Source organism: Rhipicephalus microplus, chromosome 9 (genome assembly GCF_043290135.1).
Source record: "Rhipicephalus microplus isolate Deutch F79 chromosome 9, USDA_Rmic, whole genome shotgun sequence".
In the NCBI taxonomy this organism is placed as follows: Eukaryota; Metazoa; Arthropoda; class Arachnida; order Ixodida; family Ixodidae; genus Rhipicephalus; species Rhipicephalus microplus.
The window spans coordinates 4,759,620-4,771,657 of record NC_134708.1 but is presented as its reverse complement, the minus strand read 5'-3'; the positions used below and the strand labels follow the sequence as shown (position 1 = coordinate 4,771,657).

The following is a 12,038-nucleotide window of genomic DNA, read 5'->3' as shown; positions in this document are numbered from 1 at the left end:
GCGTCGGAAAAAGAGTGTGCGTGCCTCGTATGGGCAATACAGAAACTGCGATGCTATCTGGCTGGATCCCATTTCGTGGTCCAGACAGATCATTGTCCTTTAACATGGCTACATAGTATGTCGTAGAAAAATGGAAGGCTTTTGCGTTGGAGTTTAGCGTTGCAGGAGCATAGCTTTGAGCTCAAGTACCGCAAAGGCAGAGACAACGGTAACGCCGATGGCCTGAGCCGAGGTTTTCCGTAGCTGAATAGCTAAAGGAAACACGGAACTGTACAATTCTTTTGAGTCCTTTGTCAGACGCAAGTGCTACTATTTAGCCTTGTGCGTGTGTGCGCGCGTTTTTATTTCTTTGTCCGAGTTCACTTGGTCACCACCATAGTGTAGTCTTCTGTTGTGCAATAAATTACGAGCCTTGCAGCAAGTTACACCTGGTGATTCTCGGGAGAGCTGAGTGTTCTCAGTGTGAGTGTCCGGTTTGAGAGCATCTTCCCCGCTAAAGGCAGGCAGAAGATTGCTATGCCTACCGGTCCAACAGCATGGCATGGTGGACACGACGAACCAGCTATTGCGGACTGTGGCCATTCGGTAGGGCTTTCTGCTTCCTTCGGCCAGTGGATGACCAGGCAGCGGTGACGGGGCCTTTGCAGCTGTCGACAGTTTCATGCTGTGACCAAGCGTGTGATGGGCCTCTTTACGACGTCGAGGTGCGCCTACCGTAAGACCTGCTATGTGGCGAGTGTGCCTGTGTTGCGGTGGACAGTGTTGCGCCTACGGAGACGGACTACGGCCTCTTCCGGGAGCAGCGCCACTGCAGCCCTTACGTGACCTCTTCGGACGGCGGACGAGCTGTCATAACCGGCAATACAAGGAACCGGCATGCAAGGGACGCTCGTCGGCGTACCCGCAATACGCTGTCCGCGTTCCACAAGAACGCGGGAAATCTCTTGGCGCGCTGCGAGGAACGCGCATCGGCAGGCCTGCTGTACGCAGTCGGTGTCTAGCGCGTGCACAGACGGCTATAAAAGGAGCGTGTCGGGAGTGCGCTGGGCTCTCTTTCTGGACTTCGCTGGCCCGCTCGTCTCGAGTGCGCTCTGGGCCCTTGTGGTGGAAAGGCGCGTCAGTACGCTCTCGTTGCAATGTACTTCTCTTGCAAATATGTAAATTAAACGCATCTTCTACTTGTTCGTGAGACGCGTCGCAAGAGTCGTCCTTCGCCGGATCCTGGGTGGCTGCCTCAACCCCTCCCCGGGCATATCAGCCTATCTCTATACCAGTTGAGAAGCATCACGGTTTGCCATGCATGTGCTTCGATTCAAGCGTTTGTTTACTACTACTAGCAAAGCCTTTTTCCTTGAAGGCCTGAGGCACTTTTTATTTTTAGACTGTTAGAATTATATCATCAGCCTGACTACGTCCACTGAAGGACAAAGGCCTCTCCCATGTTCTGCCAGTCAACTCGGTCCTGTGCTTGCTGCTGCCAATTTATACCCGCAAACTTCTTAATCTCATCTGCCCACCTAACCTTCCGTCTTCCCCTAACCCGCTTGCCTTCTTAGGAATCCAGTTAGTTACCCTTAATGACCAGCGGTTATCCTGTCTCTGTGCTACATGGCCGGCCCATGCCCATTTTCTCTTCTTGATTTCAACTATCATAATCTCAACCCCGGTTTGTTCCTTAATCCACTCTGCTCTCTTCTTGTCTCTTAAGGTTACACCTACCATTTTTCTTTCCATTGCTCGCTGCATAGTCCTCAATTTAAGCTGAACCTTCTTAATAAGTCTCCAGGTTTCCGCTCCCTAGCTAAGTACCGGCAAAATGCAGCTGTTACATACCTTCCTCTTGAGGGATAGTGGCAATCTACCTGTCATGATTTGAGAGTGTTTGCCACATGTGCTCCACCCCATTCTTATTTTTCTAGTTATTTCAGTATCATAGTTCGGTCCTGTGGTTATTACCTGTCCTAAGTAGACGTAATTTTTGTACTTTGTACTTTTACAACTTCTAGTGCACTATTGCCAATCTCAAAGCGGTGTTCTCTTCCGAGGTTGTTATACTATACTTTCGTTTTCTGCAGATTAATTTTAAGACTTTTTTTTTTTTCTGCTCTCCTTGTCTAACTCCGTAATCATGAGTTGCAATTGGTCCCCTGAGTTACTCAGCAATGCAATGTCACTGGAGAAGCACAGGTTACTAAGGTACTCTTTATTAACTCTTATCCCTAGGCCTCTGAAAACCTCCTGTAAGCATGCGATAAATAGCATTGGAGAGAATGTATCCTCTGCCTTACACACTTCTTGATTGCTCCGCCGCGGTGGTGTAGTGGCTAAGGTACTCGGCTGCTGACCCGCAGGTCGCGGGTTCGGATCCCGGCTGCGGCGGCTGCATTTCCGATTGAGGTGGAAATGTTGTAGGCCCATGTACTCAGATTTGGGTGCACGTTAAAGAACCCCAGGTGGTCAAAATTTCCGGAGCCTTCCACTACGGCGTCTCTCATAATCATCAGTGATTTTGGGACGTTAAACCCCACATATCAATTGTCAATCAACACCCTTCTTGATTGGTATTCTGTTGCTTTTTTTATGGAGCACTATGGTGGCGGTTAATTCCCAGTAGATTTCTTCCAGAATGTTTATATATGCTTTGTCGACGCCCTGATCCCGCAGTGTCTGCACGGCTGCTGATATTTCTACTGAATCAAACGCCTTCTTGTAATCTATGAAGCCTATGTACAGTGGTTGGCTATATTCTGAGCATTTCTCTATTACCTAGTTGATAGTATGAATGTGGACGATTGTTGAGTAGCCTGTTCGAAATCCTGCTTGTTCCTTTGGTTGATTGAATTCTAATGTTGTCTTAATTCTGTTAACAATTACCTTTGTAAATAGCTTGTATACTGCGAAAAGCAAGCTGATTGGCCTGTATAGGATTATATATAAGCACACAAAGTTTCAAATGTTAGTAGGAAAGCAGCAGATATTTTTAGGTATGGAATTGTAAAAAGTATGAATTAACCGAATGATGGAGTTCGAACTAAGAGGCTTTTAAATACATTGAAAGAATAGAGGGCCAACAAAAAAAAACTGAATTTTATTTGAATTAATAAAAACTACAGATTATCAGAGTTTGAATTATCGCGAGTCTACTGTAGATGCGAATACCATTTCTCTGTTCCAAATCAGTGGTCAATCACACATGACCTATTGCCCCACACACTTTTTGGCACAAGTGGCATCGATTGGCACAAGTGACATCAGTGCAGTGCATACATCAACCGGATTAACGAATACTTATGTTCTGATGGCAGGATTGCAACTTTAGGCTTGTAGTGCCAAAGCCTAATGTTATGCCACAAGTCAGATAGAAGAGAATGACTGTCAAGAGTACCCACGTCCAAGTAGATGCACTGAAAAGCGTGGTGCAATTTTCGCAACACTGGTGGAGAGTCAGCAATATGCCATCATACTACTTACACAGGCAATTCGCACCATTCAATTTATGAGGTAATTTGTTTTCCCTTGTGAGGGTGACAATCACAAAGCAGTGCAGGTGAGAACACAAACAAGAGGGCATTGAGAAGAAATTTATTCTTTCTTTAGGCAGTGCCACAACTGCTGCCAAATACTTGCACCGGTAAGATAATTTGTAAAGCTCTTGAGAAACAACCCCGATTCCAGACGAGAATAATAACCGGAATGGTTCTGTTGTAAGTAAAAGAAAATAAACCGTGTCCACAACAGATGGCAGCAAAATGAAGTCGCGACAGTTACCTTTTCTAGATATAAAGTACATAAGGAAGAGATCTACATATGCACCAGTGCATGCGAGCAAGCAGTAGAGGGGCCAGCAAGCAAGCGACTGAATGCAATCACCGTTTGCACTTTTGTCTGCGTAACCCTAGGTGGAGTAGACAAACATCCAATTGCAGCCATCCTTTTACGTCTCCTAGTGTGACGAAAAGAGATGCATGCAACAATTTCACCCTCTCTTTGATGCCGATTCGAGGTGGCCCAACTCGGTCAACCAAAAGAGCTTCTAACTGTGCGTTTAACCATCACACCTCCCCATAGCTGCTGTGGCCCGTTTCCTGGGCATGCCGGCGCGCCGCTTCCTGGCCTACGAGTCCAACATCGCAGACAAGACAACGCAATGTGAAGTTGCGCACGTCAGTGTACTGGCGGCTGGCCTTGGCCTCTTGTGCCAGCTCAAGAGCCAGCGCCAGTAGTCCGTCCTCGCGGGTCGAGAAGAGCGTGCGCACGGGCAGGCCTGGCTCAAGCGGCTCGAGCACGAGCGGGTCGTAGTGGATGCCGTCGTAGAGCAGCAGCAATCGCTGGTCGAAGTCCTCGTCCGCCCCGAAACGGTGCAATCGGCCACTCTGCGCGTCCACCGCGACCATCTCAACGCGGTAGTGGCGGCTCAGCACTGACAGCTCGATAGCACCGCCCCAGTGCTCTTCATTGAGGATCCAGGTGCAGTACTCGCGGTTTGGACGACCCAGGAACGCTTCCGTGTATGTCTCCTTGTCAGCTGCCACACAGTCGGCAATCACCTGGGAGCAAACACATTCAACAATCAAAGCGCATGCAGGTCCTGTTGCAAGTTATTTCTTAGTTGAAAGAATTTGCACCCTGTTAACCTCTGCACCACATATACGTGTACAACCACACACACATATTAATACGTTCACTGCAGCACGCTCTCTTGAGGTCTCGTTAAACACGCAGAGTAGCCCACCAATGAGAGCTGTGGGTCACCGGTGGGTCACAGCATCTAAGATCAGAAAGGTATTCTTTTGGTTATTTATCACTCCTTGCAACAAGAATCGTACCTCTTAGTTAAAGTGTGATTAAGTTATCGTATCAGTAAGCAGATGCATCCTAGTAACATCACAGCCGCATAGGATGAGCACAGGACGCGACCCACCAGTCACCCACACCGCAGTGAATGTGTTCATAAATCAGACAAACAATTTGACAAGTAGCTTTTTAAAAATATTTTGATCACGACAGAATAGCGACGGCAAGATGAATTAAACAAAATCAATGATTACCGAGTGGCATGGTTTTCAGAAAAACAATTATGATGTGCGCACACAATCCCTAAGTTAGTATAACCACCTTGCAAGCAACGCTGAACAAGGTGTGTGTGGTGCATAAATATCCACTGCAGAGAGTAAAAGAAGCATCAGGCTGTATACAGTGAAGGCCCTGCCACTGGTGTAGACAGTGATGCAAAACCAACGAGCGAATGCAATTCCTTAGCCCTTACAATACTTGTGATGTCTATTTCTTTCGTTGTTTGCCTTTCTTTTTCTTCCAATTCTGTGTCATTATGCTACTGCACCAGCCCGCCGAACAAGCTGCATTTCGAAAGCAACACTTACTTGTGGATAAGTCATTATCTGGTCAACTTGAAATTCACGACGACATCCTGAAAAAATCCTCGCACAGTAGCCCACAGGGCTTGAAAATACCCCCAACACAGATGTAGGAGGCCACGCTGCTAAGCTTCGACCCTGACAAGCAGGTTACAGGGCAGGCAGAGGCAGCCCCCACGGAGCAGGGGCTCCTGGCCGATTAACCGTTGTGCGCCTTCCGCAATCGAGAAAACCACTTCAATCAGTAATTGTTTCGTCCTCCTCCTAACAAGACAGTGTCTCTTTGCCAACATTAATGTAACATCAATTTGGAGTACACGAGAGCTACCCCTTTCCTTTTTCTGCGTAGTTGATCCCACTGGGCCATGGTGGCCTGCAGCAATAGTGTGGCACCACACTAGTAGTGGAGCTTTGGGAGCTGTTGCAAGAGCTATTTGACAACGTAGGCAACGCTTGAGACACCAAGGTCTAGCAGGAACCTGTGACTCCTGAACCTGGCAAGCTTCTTGGGTGTACCTGGTGAAGGTGCATCAGGAGATAGCCATGTACAACTTAATAAGTTTGGAGAGGCCCCACCCAGATGACCAAAGAGCGGCAGCCAATTGCAATTCCCTTCAAAGGCAGGGTTACTGGCCACCCAGCTTATCACATCAGTCTGGTATGCGCGTTTACTGGTGCAAGGCTTGTGTTCATCTGCCTTTGAGGAGTAAGAGTCACAGTCTCCAAAGGTTTTGTACTATTCGACTATACATAGTTTGCCTCTGGGTTTGAAGTCTTTCAGGATTAAGCAGGTCCTAAACCTTTCAAGGTTTTCCAGAGTCTCACAGGAAGTTGAGTCTGTGGCTGAACTGCATATGAGCACCGGCACAAACCTTATTTCGGCCTCACTGTGAAAAGTCCACTTCGCAGGTCGAAAGTGATAGAGATCACCTACTCAGCAGCATGCAACCACAGTAAGGCTTTCCAGTCACCTCAGGTGTGCACTGTATGGAAGCATAGGCAGGTTGCCAATAACGGTGCCAGACGTTGTTACAGAAAGATGGAGGCTGCACCAGCAAAGGATGCACCGTTGATGTTCTCGATTATGAAATACGATATAAGGAGGTGCTCTGCCCACCTCACAAAAATGGTTTTGAACCTTGAAGTTTGCGTAGTTGGAAGTTCTGTACTTGGGTGTGTCAGCACATCACTAGCACCCTTCGTGAGAAGTGTTGTTCTGCGGTGTGGCCAGTGCGCGCCGAAGAAGAGAATGACGACAAGGGAGCATGCACCTGATTGATTCATTGATATGTGGGGTTTAACGACCTGAAGCCACCATATGATTATGAGAGGCGCCATAGTGGAGAGCACCGGAAATGTCGAACACCTGGGGTTTTTTAATGTGAACCCAAATCTGAGCACACGAGCCTACAGGATTTTCGTCTCAATCGAAAATGCAGCCGCCGCAGCTGGGATTCGATCCCGCGACCAGCGAGAGAGAGTTCACCTGTGTAGTGTAGTTCTTTAACAGTTTGTGTCTATGTAGTGAAAAAAAAAAGAGGGAGACTGCCCTCTCTAATGAACCCTCGCTCGCCACTGCGATGTAAACACCTCATGAGCAGAGCACCACGGCTTTGAAAACACTGGTTTGTTGTTTGTGCCTGTAACCCCCCCCCTCCCACAACAATGGGTAAATGAAGTCTGTGCCCATCACTTTCGCACTCTTCTGTCTACTCTATTGCGACACTTGAAACAAATGCCAACCTAAAATTATAGCCTGAGCAGACAAAGAAACGGTACTCAATGTCATTAGGCCATAATTCTCCACAGCATTATGTAATACGCACAAACCAGACTACTTTCGTGCAAAAGTACATGAGCAGAACCTATGCCCTTTATTGCCAAGAAAAATTGTTCGCGAGCGTAGTGGTCATGCTTAGGCATGGTGCTCGCAAACAAATCCTACCATATACCCAGTATGAACAGCACAGTGATTGTGGAGTGTTCTGAATGAGAACCAACAGTTCTACATGGTTACACCACATTACTTGCATTGCAGGGAAACAATGGCACAGTGCCACTATACCAAAGGTCAGCAAACTCGCTTGTGAGTCCACGCATCGGAATCACACAGAGTCAGATCTAGCCCAGAGTCTGAGTGAGTTTAGGTGAATAAACTTTAGCAGAGTACCAAGGGCAAAATGTATTTCTCGAGTGAGCTCCGCATTCTTTTTGCCGGCCTATGGTACAAAGTGCATGTCAGCATTACTATCAGACTTATGTCGGCTCATGTTTATACCGACGCCTAGTCAGCATTATTATCAGACTTATGTCGGCTCATGTTTATACCGACGCCTACTCACACATAATTCAGTGCACTAGCGTTCATACACCAGCTTAAGGGGAGACATGGCTCTTGGGATCCAAAAAATTTGCCAAAAAACCAAATTTTCAAAAGTGTCATTTTCATACTCTATCATCGTGTACCTGTGTGCAAGTTTTCGTTCAAAATCTCGCGTATTAGCAGCGTAACAGTAAATCAAAGATGCGTTAGCACCCACCCAGCCCTTTATATAGTGAGCGAATCGTGCTTATTTCGGCTGCCTGTAACTCTTAAACCGCCAGCTCTGACTCGGCCATTTTGGTATCGTTAAAAAGCTCTCACATTCAGCCTTTTTGTCGCTCAATCAAGCAACACTGAGCTTGCCACTTTCTTAAATGAAAATAAAAAAAAAGAAAGCAGGCGTAAAACATTGTCATTGGCCACTTCCGATCACGTGGCTAAAATGGTGTCGTCTGATTGGCTTAGAGCGCTGAATTTAAAAATCTGGCTAATTGAGGTGCCATTTTGACTTAGGTTACGATCCTGCGACGAACGAGCCTGAAGGTCCGAGAAAGTTCCACTCGGTGTATCATATCAGCCGAAGACGAGCCAAAATGAAGAAAAAAAAAAAAAGTGCTAACGTTACGACATCACGGGTTTCTGCAAGCGATCAGCAACTGAGAGTCGTTGCTTCAACACCCGATAACGGCGATGAAGGCGATTGCAGTCAACAACTTCACAAAGGCACGGTATCGCACCGCTCTGCAACTGATTATCAAGGGACTTGCGGTGTTGGGGCATCCGGCATTATCCGCACAGATGAGAGCGGTCCACAAGATAAGGGCGAACTGTCGTCCGGCTTCACAAGTGATAAGCAAGCGACCTGCGACAATGCAACTGACAGCGATCTTTCCGAGAACGAGGGCATTCTTCGCCCCGACTCTAGCCTTGTGCGAGTTGACGGTGAAGCTGTCACGAGTAGCGACATAGCCCAAGTGAGTGCTTGTGAGCAGGTCATGCCAGAAGGACTTGAGTCGACAGTGCGAAAGACTGCGGTTTTCACCGATACAAGCGACGCATCATCGGGCTAGGCTGCAGATACTGCAGCTTCGTATTTGGTCTACTTGGAAATCCTAAATGAGCTTCTCGCTCATTCCCTACAGTGCAAAGCACCGTGTAAAGTATGTGACGGGTGCGCGAAACTCGTCATGGGTGACTGCGACTACCGCCTCGCTAAGAAACTGATAGTGAAGTGCGACTGCTGTGGCGAAGTGACGACGGCATGAAACTCGCACCGAGTCGATGGTGAAAAGTCGTGCAATGCATTGAGATAAACATTTTATCCCCTGTGCAATGCTTTGTTGTGTGAACGGCCAGACATTCATGAATGATATTTTCGCATCTATGGGACTGTCGCGGCAGGGGCTGCACAATAAAATGTTCCAACGGCAATTTTTTTTCTAGCTGGTTCCTCAAAGTGGCATTTCTGATGGTGTCATATTGGAGCAACAATATCGCTGGTTCTACTCAACCAGTCTCAATAATTCCTTTCCTTTTCTTTTTTTTTTTTGTCAGAAAGGTGGTGAATTGACAAGTGCAGTAGGACCAGTGCATAGTTACATATTGTTAAAGAACATTGATAAAATATTTTTTTTTTTTGAAGTTATTATTGGGTTCTACATATAAATTTTCAGATGCCCTAATTTTATTCGAGATTGTTGTAAAATATTCTTGCCTGATTGAACCCGTATATCATCCTCGATCACTGTAGTGTTCAAACGATTTCCATAATTATTTCTAACTTCTCCTGAAATGTTTTTTCTCGCTTTCTCAAAACTGCATTTTTTATTATGGTGTACTTTTGGAGTGACAATATCTCTGGTGGTACTTATCATATCGCAGTGATTCTTGTTTTGTTGAAAAAGGGGACAAATGGGGAGTGCAGTAGGCATAAAATGTGAACGAATAACATGAGAGATGTTTTCAAAAAGTAATTTCTCCAGGATGTTACTAAAGCATTTTGCTTACAAAAATTTGACATACTGTAACTTTGGCCCAAGTCAGTCTAGAGCATTCATTCTTGTGGCACTCAAGCTCTGACCATACAACATCATTTTCATATAGTACCACAGACGTTTATCACTACCACAATTCAAGAGAAAACTCACCTCCAAATTAGTCAATGCAAAAAACATGAGTTTCTTAATATTTAGAAAAGTACTTGTTGCACAAAAAAAGTAATTGCAGATTTGAAATCAGCATGTTAAACTACATAAAGGATGGAAGATTGAAAAAAAAAATTTAAGTGGGGTGTCCCCCCCCCCCCCCATAATGAATCAAAGGCGAGGGTTATGGAAGAGGGGTGAAACTCCATTACTTTCCCTTGCAAACTCTTCCCCAGGAAGATATTTTGCATGAGTCATCTCTTTCAATAAATATGACTTTACTGGATTGCAGCTAATGATATTAGAAGGCCAAAGACCAAAGGCAACAAGTACAGCACAGATTGCATGAGATACTGGTGTTGAAACCATGTTTTAGAAAGCCACCAATCCTACGTTAAAGGCCTTCATGAGTCGACTCACTCGGCTGTCAATCTGAGCCTGAATGAGTCCAAAGGAGAATACGCATTTCGTGAGTGAGCGCCACAGTTTTTGCCGACCTGTACATCATACTACCGTTCATTCCAGCTAGTTTTGTTGCATAATTTTGAACCCAGTAGCAAAAGAGCACAATGAGAACAGCCCATTTTGAACCAGTAAATAGCAGCAATGCACGTTGCCACATTGCTCCCAAAGTCCACGCATCTGCAGTGACAAGTACAGAAATATCAACACTTTTTCACTCTTTTCTTGGTGCACAGTAGCCAGACAATAAACTAATTGATGTCATACAGTATTAAATAAAAATATATTAATAATAATACAGTAGACTCATGATAATTCAAACTCTGATAATTCATAATTTCAGTTAATTCAAACAAAATTAAATTTTTTGGTTGGTTGGCCCTCTATTCTTTCAATGTATTTAAAAGTCTCCTAATTCAAACTCCATCATTCGGTGAATTCATACATTATGCAGTCGCATACCAAGAAATATCTTATGCCTTTCCACTACCATTTAAAAATTTGCATGCTTATATAATCCTAACAGTCTAAAAATAAACAATAAGCACTTCAGGCCTAAAAAAAAAAAATGCTTTCCTAGTAAACACAAGTTTGAAACCAAGCACAGGCATGGTAAACTGTGATGATTCTCAACTGGTATAGAGAGCTTTGTGCTGAAGGCACATATAGCAATGGAGCAGTTGGCAATTCATAACTGATTTAAAAGGTCTGATCGGCAGTAAATGGCCAATAAACTTGTGGACTTGACACCACTGCTTTCTGTTCACTGCAGCTTAAAAACACTTTAAAATTTTTTTAATGTGATAACATCAATGTCTAATCACAACGTGTGGTGACATCTCACCCAGAGTCATCTATCTGAAAACCTCTGATAATTCAAAAAAAATTCAGAGGGCCCTTAGAGTTTGAATTAACAAGAGTCGACTGTATCCGAGAACTTCAGGCAATTCAAACAAAATTCAGAGGTCGGTCCCTTCGAGTTTGAATTAATGAAACTCGACTGTAATAATAATATACGATAATAGTGCTGGGGGTTTCAGGTGCCAGAACATAAATACAATTATGAGGTACACCACAGCAGGGGACCTGCGGTTAACTTTTAAATGCATACGTACATTTTAAACGTATACGTACACGAGCCTCTAGCACAATGCCCCCATCGAAACGCTGTTGCAGAAGCTGGGATCAAACCCACAACCCTCGTGTCATCAGCGGAGCATGGCGACCACTGTGGCGTCACAAAAGGCCACCATAAAAGACCAAAGAGGTACTTTTAAATTTCTTATTTCTCTCAGTCAATTCCAGTTTTTACTGCACATGAGAGCACATCATTTGCCAAGCAATGCACATGGCAGGTTGAATATCTTCACGTTTTGGCAGCAAGAGCATCGGTGTCACTGTCTTACTCAATGCAGTTTCATGAACACACAGGTTAAGGGCAAAACACTAGAAAATACCACTTTCTTTTCTTTGCGATTTGGGAAGGATGTCTATGTGCATTTTCCCACATTTGTGCTTTTCTTAAGTAGCATTTCTTGCAAAAGCAAGTAGTGAGTGAAAAGGGCAAGCCTCTCATATTCGCTCGATGCTTACAGTGAATGTTTCTTTAAAAAACTTCATCTCAGAAAGCCAAAATACTTGTCAAAGACAGCTGTGTATATAATATTGTCAGGTGAGTCTTATAAATCAGTCCAAAGACACTGTGCACTTTTATATTCGCACTACGTCTTCAAA

At 45.0% G+C, this 12,038-nt stretch overlaps 2 protein-coding genes across 5 annotated transcripts in view; one reads left to right on the top strand and one right to left on the bottom strand.

Moving 5' to 3' along the window:
* The window catches only part of shot (dystonin-like protein short stop), a 710,700-nt gene that overhangs the window by 454,288 nt on the left and 244,374 nt on the right, over positions 1–12,038 (top strand). The gene's annotated exons all lie outside the window — the stretch shown is intronic.
* Positions 3,565–12,038, bottom strand: part of Yod1 (Yod1 deubiquitinase) — a 52,883-nt gene continuing 44,409 nt past the window's right edge. For both annotated transcript variants that reach the window (XM_075874385.1, XM_037415346.2), the window contains one exon: positions 3,565–4,547. In XM_075874385.1, coding sequence (XP_075730500.1) covers positions 4,053–4,547 — 495 coding nt within the window. In that variant the 3' untranslated portion in view covers positions 3,565–4,052. The remainder of the gene's footprint in view (positions 4,548–12,038) is intronic.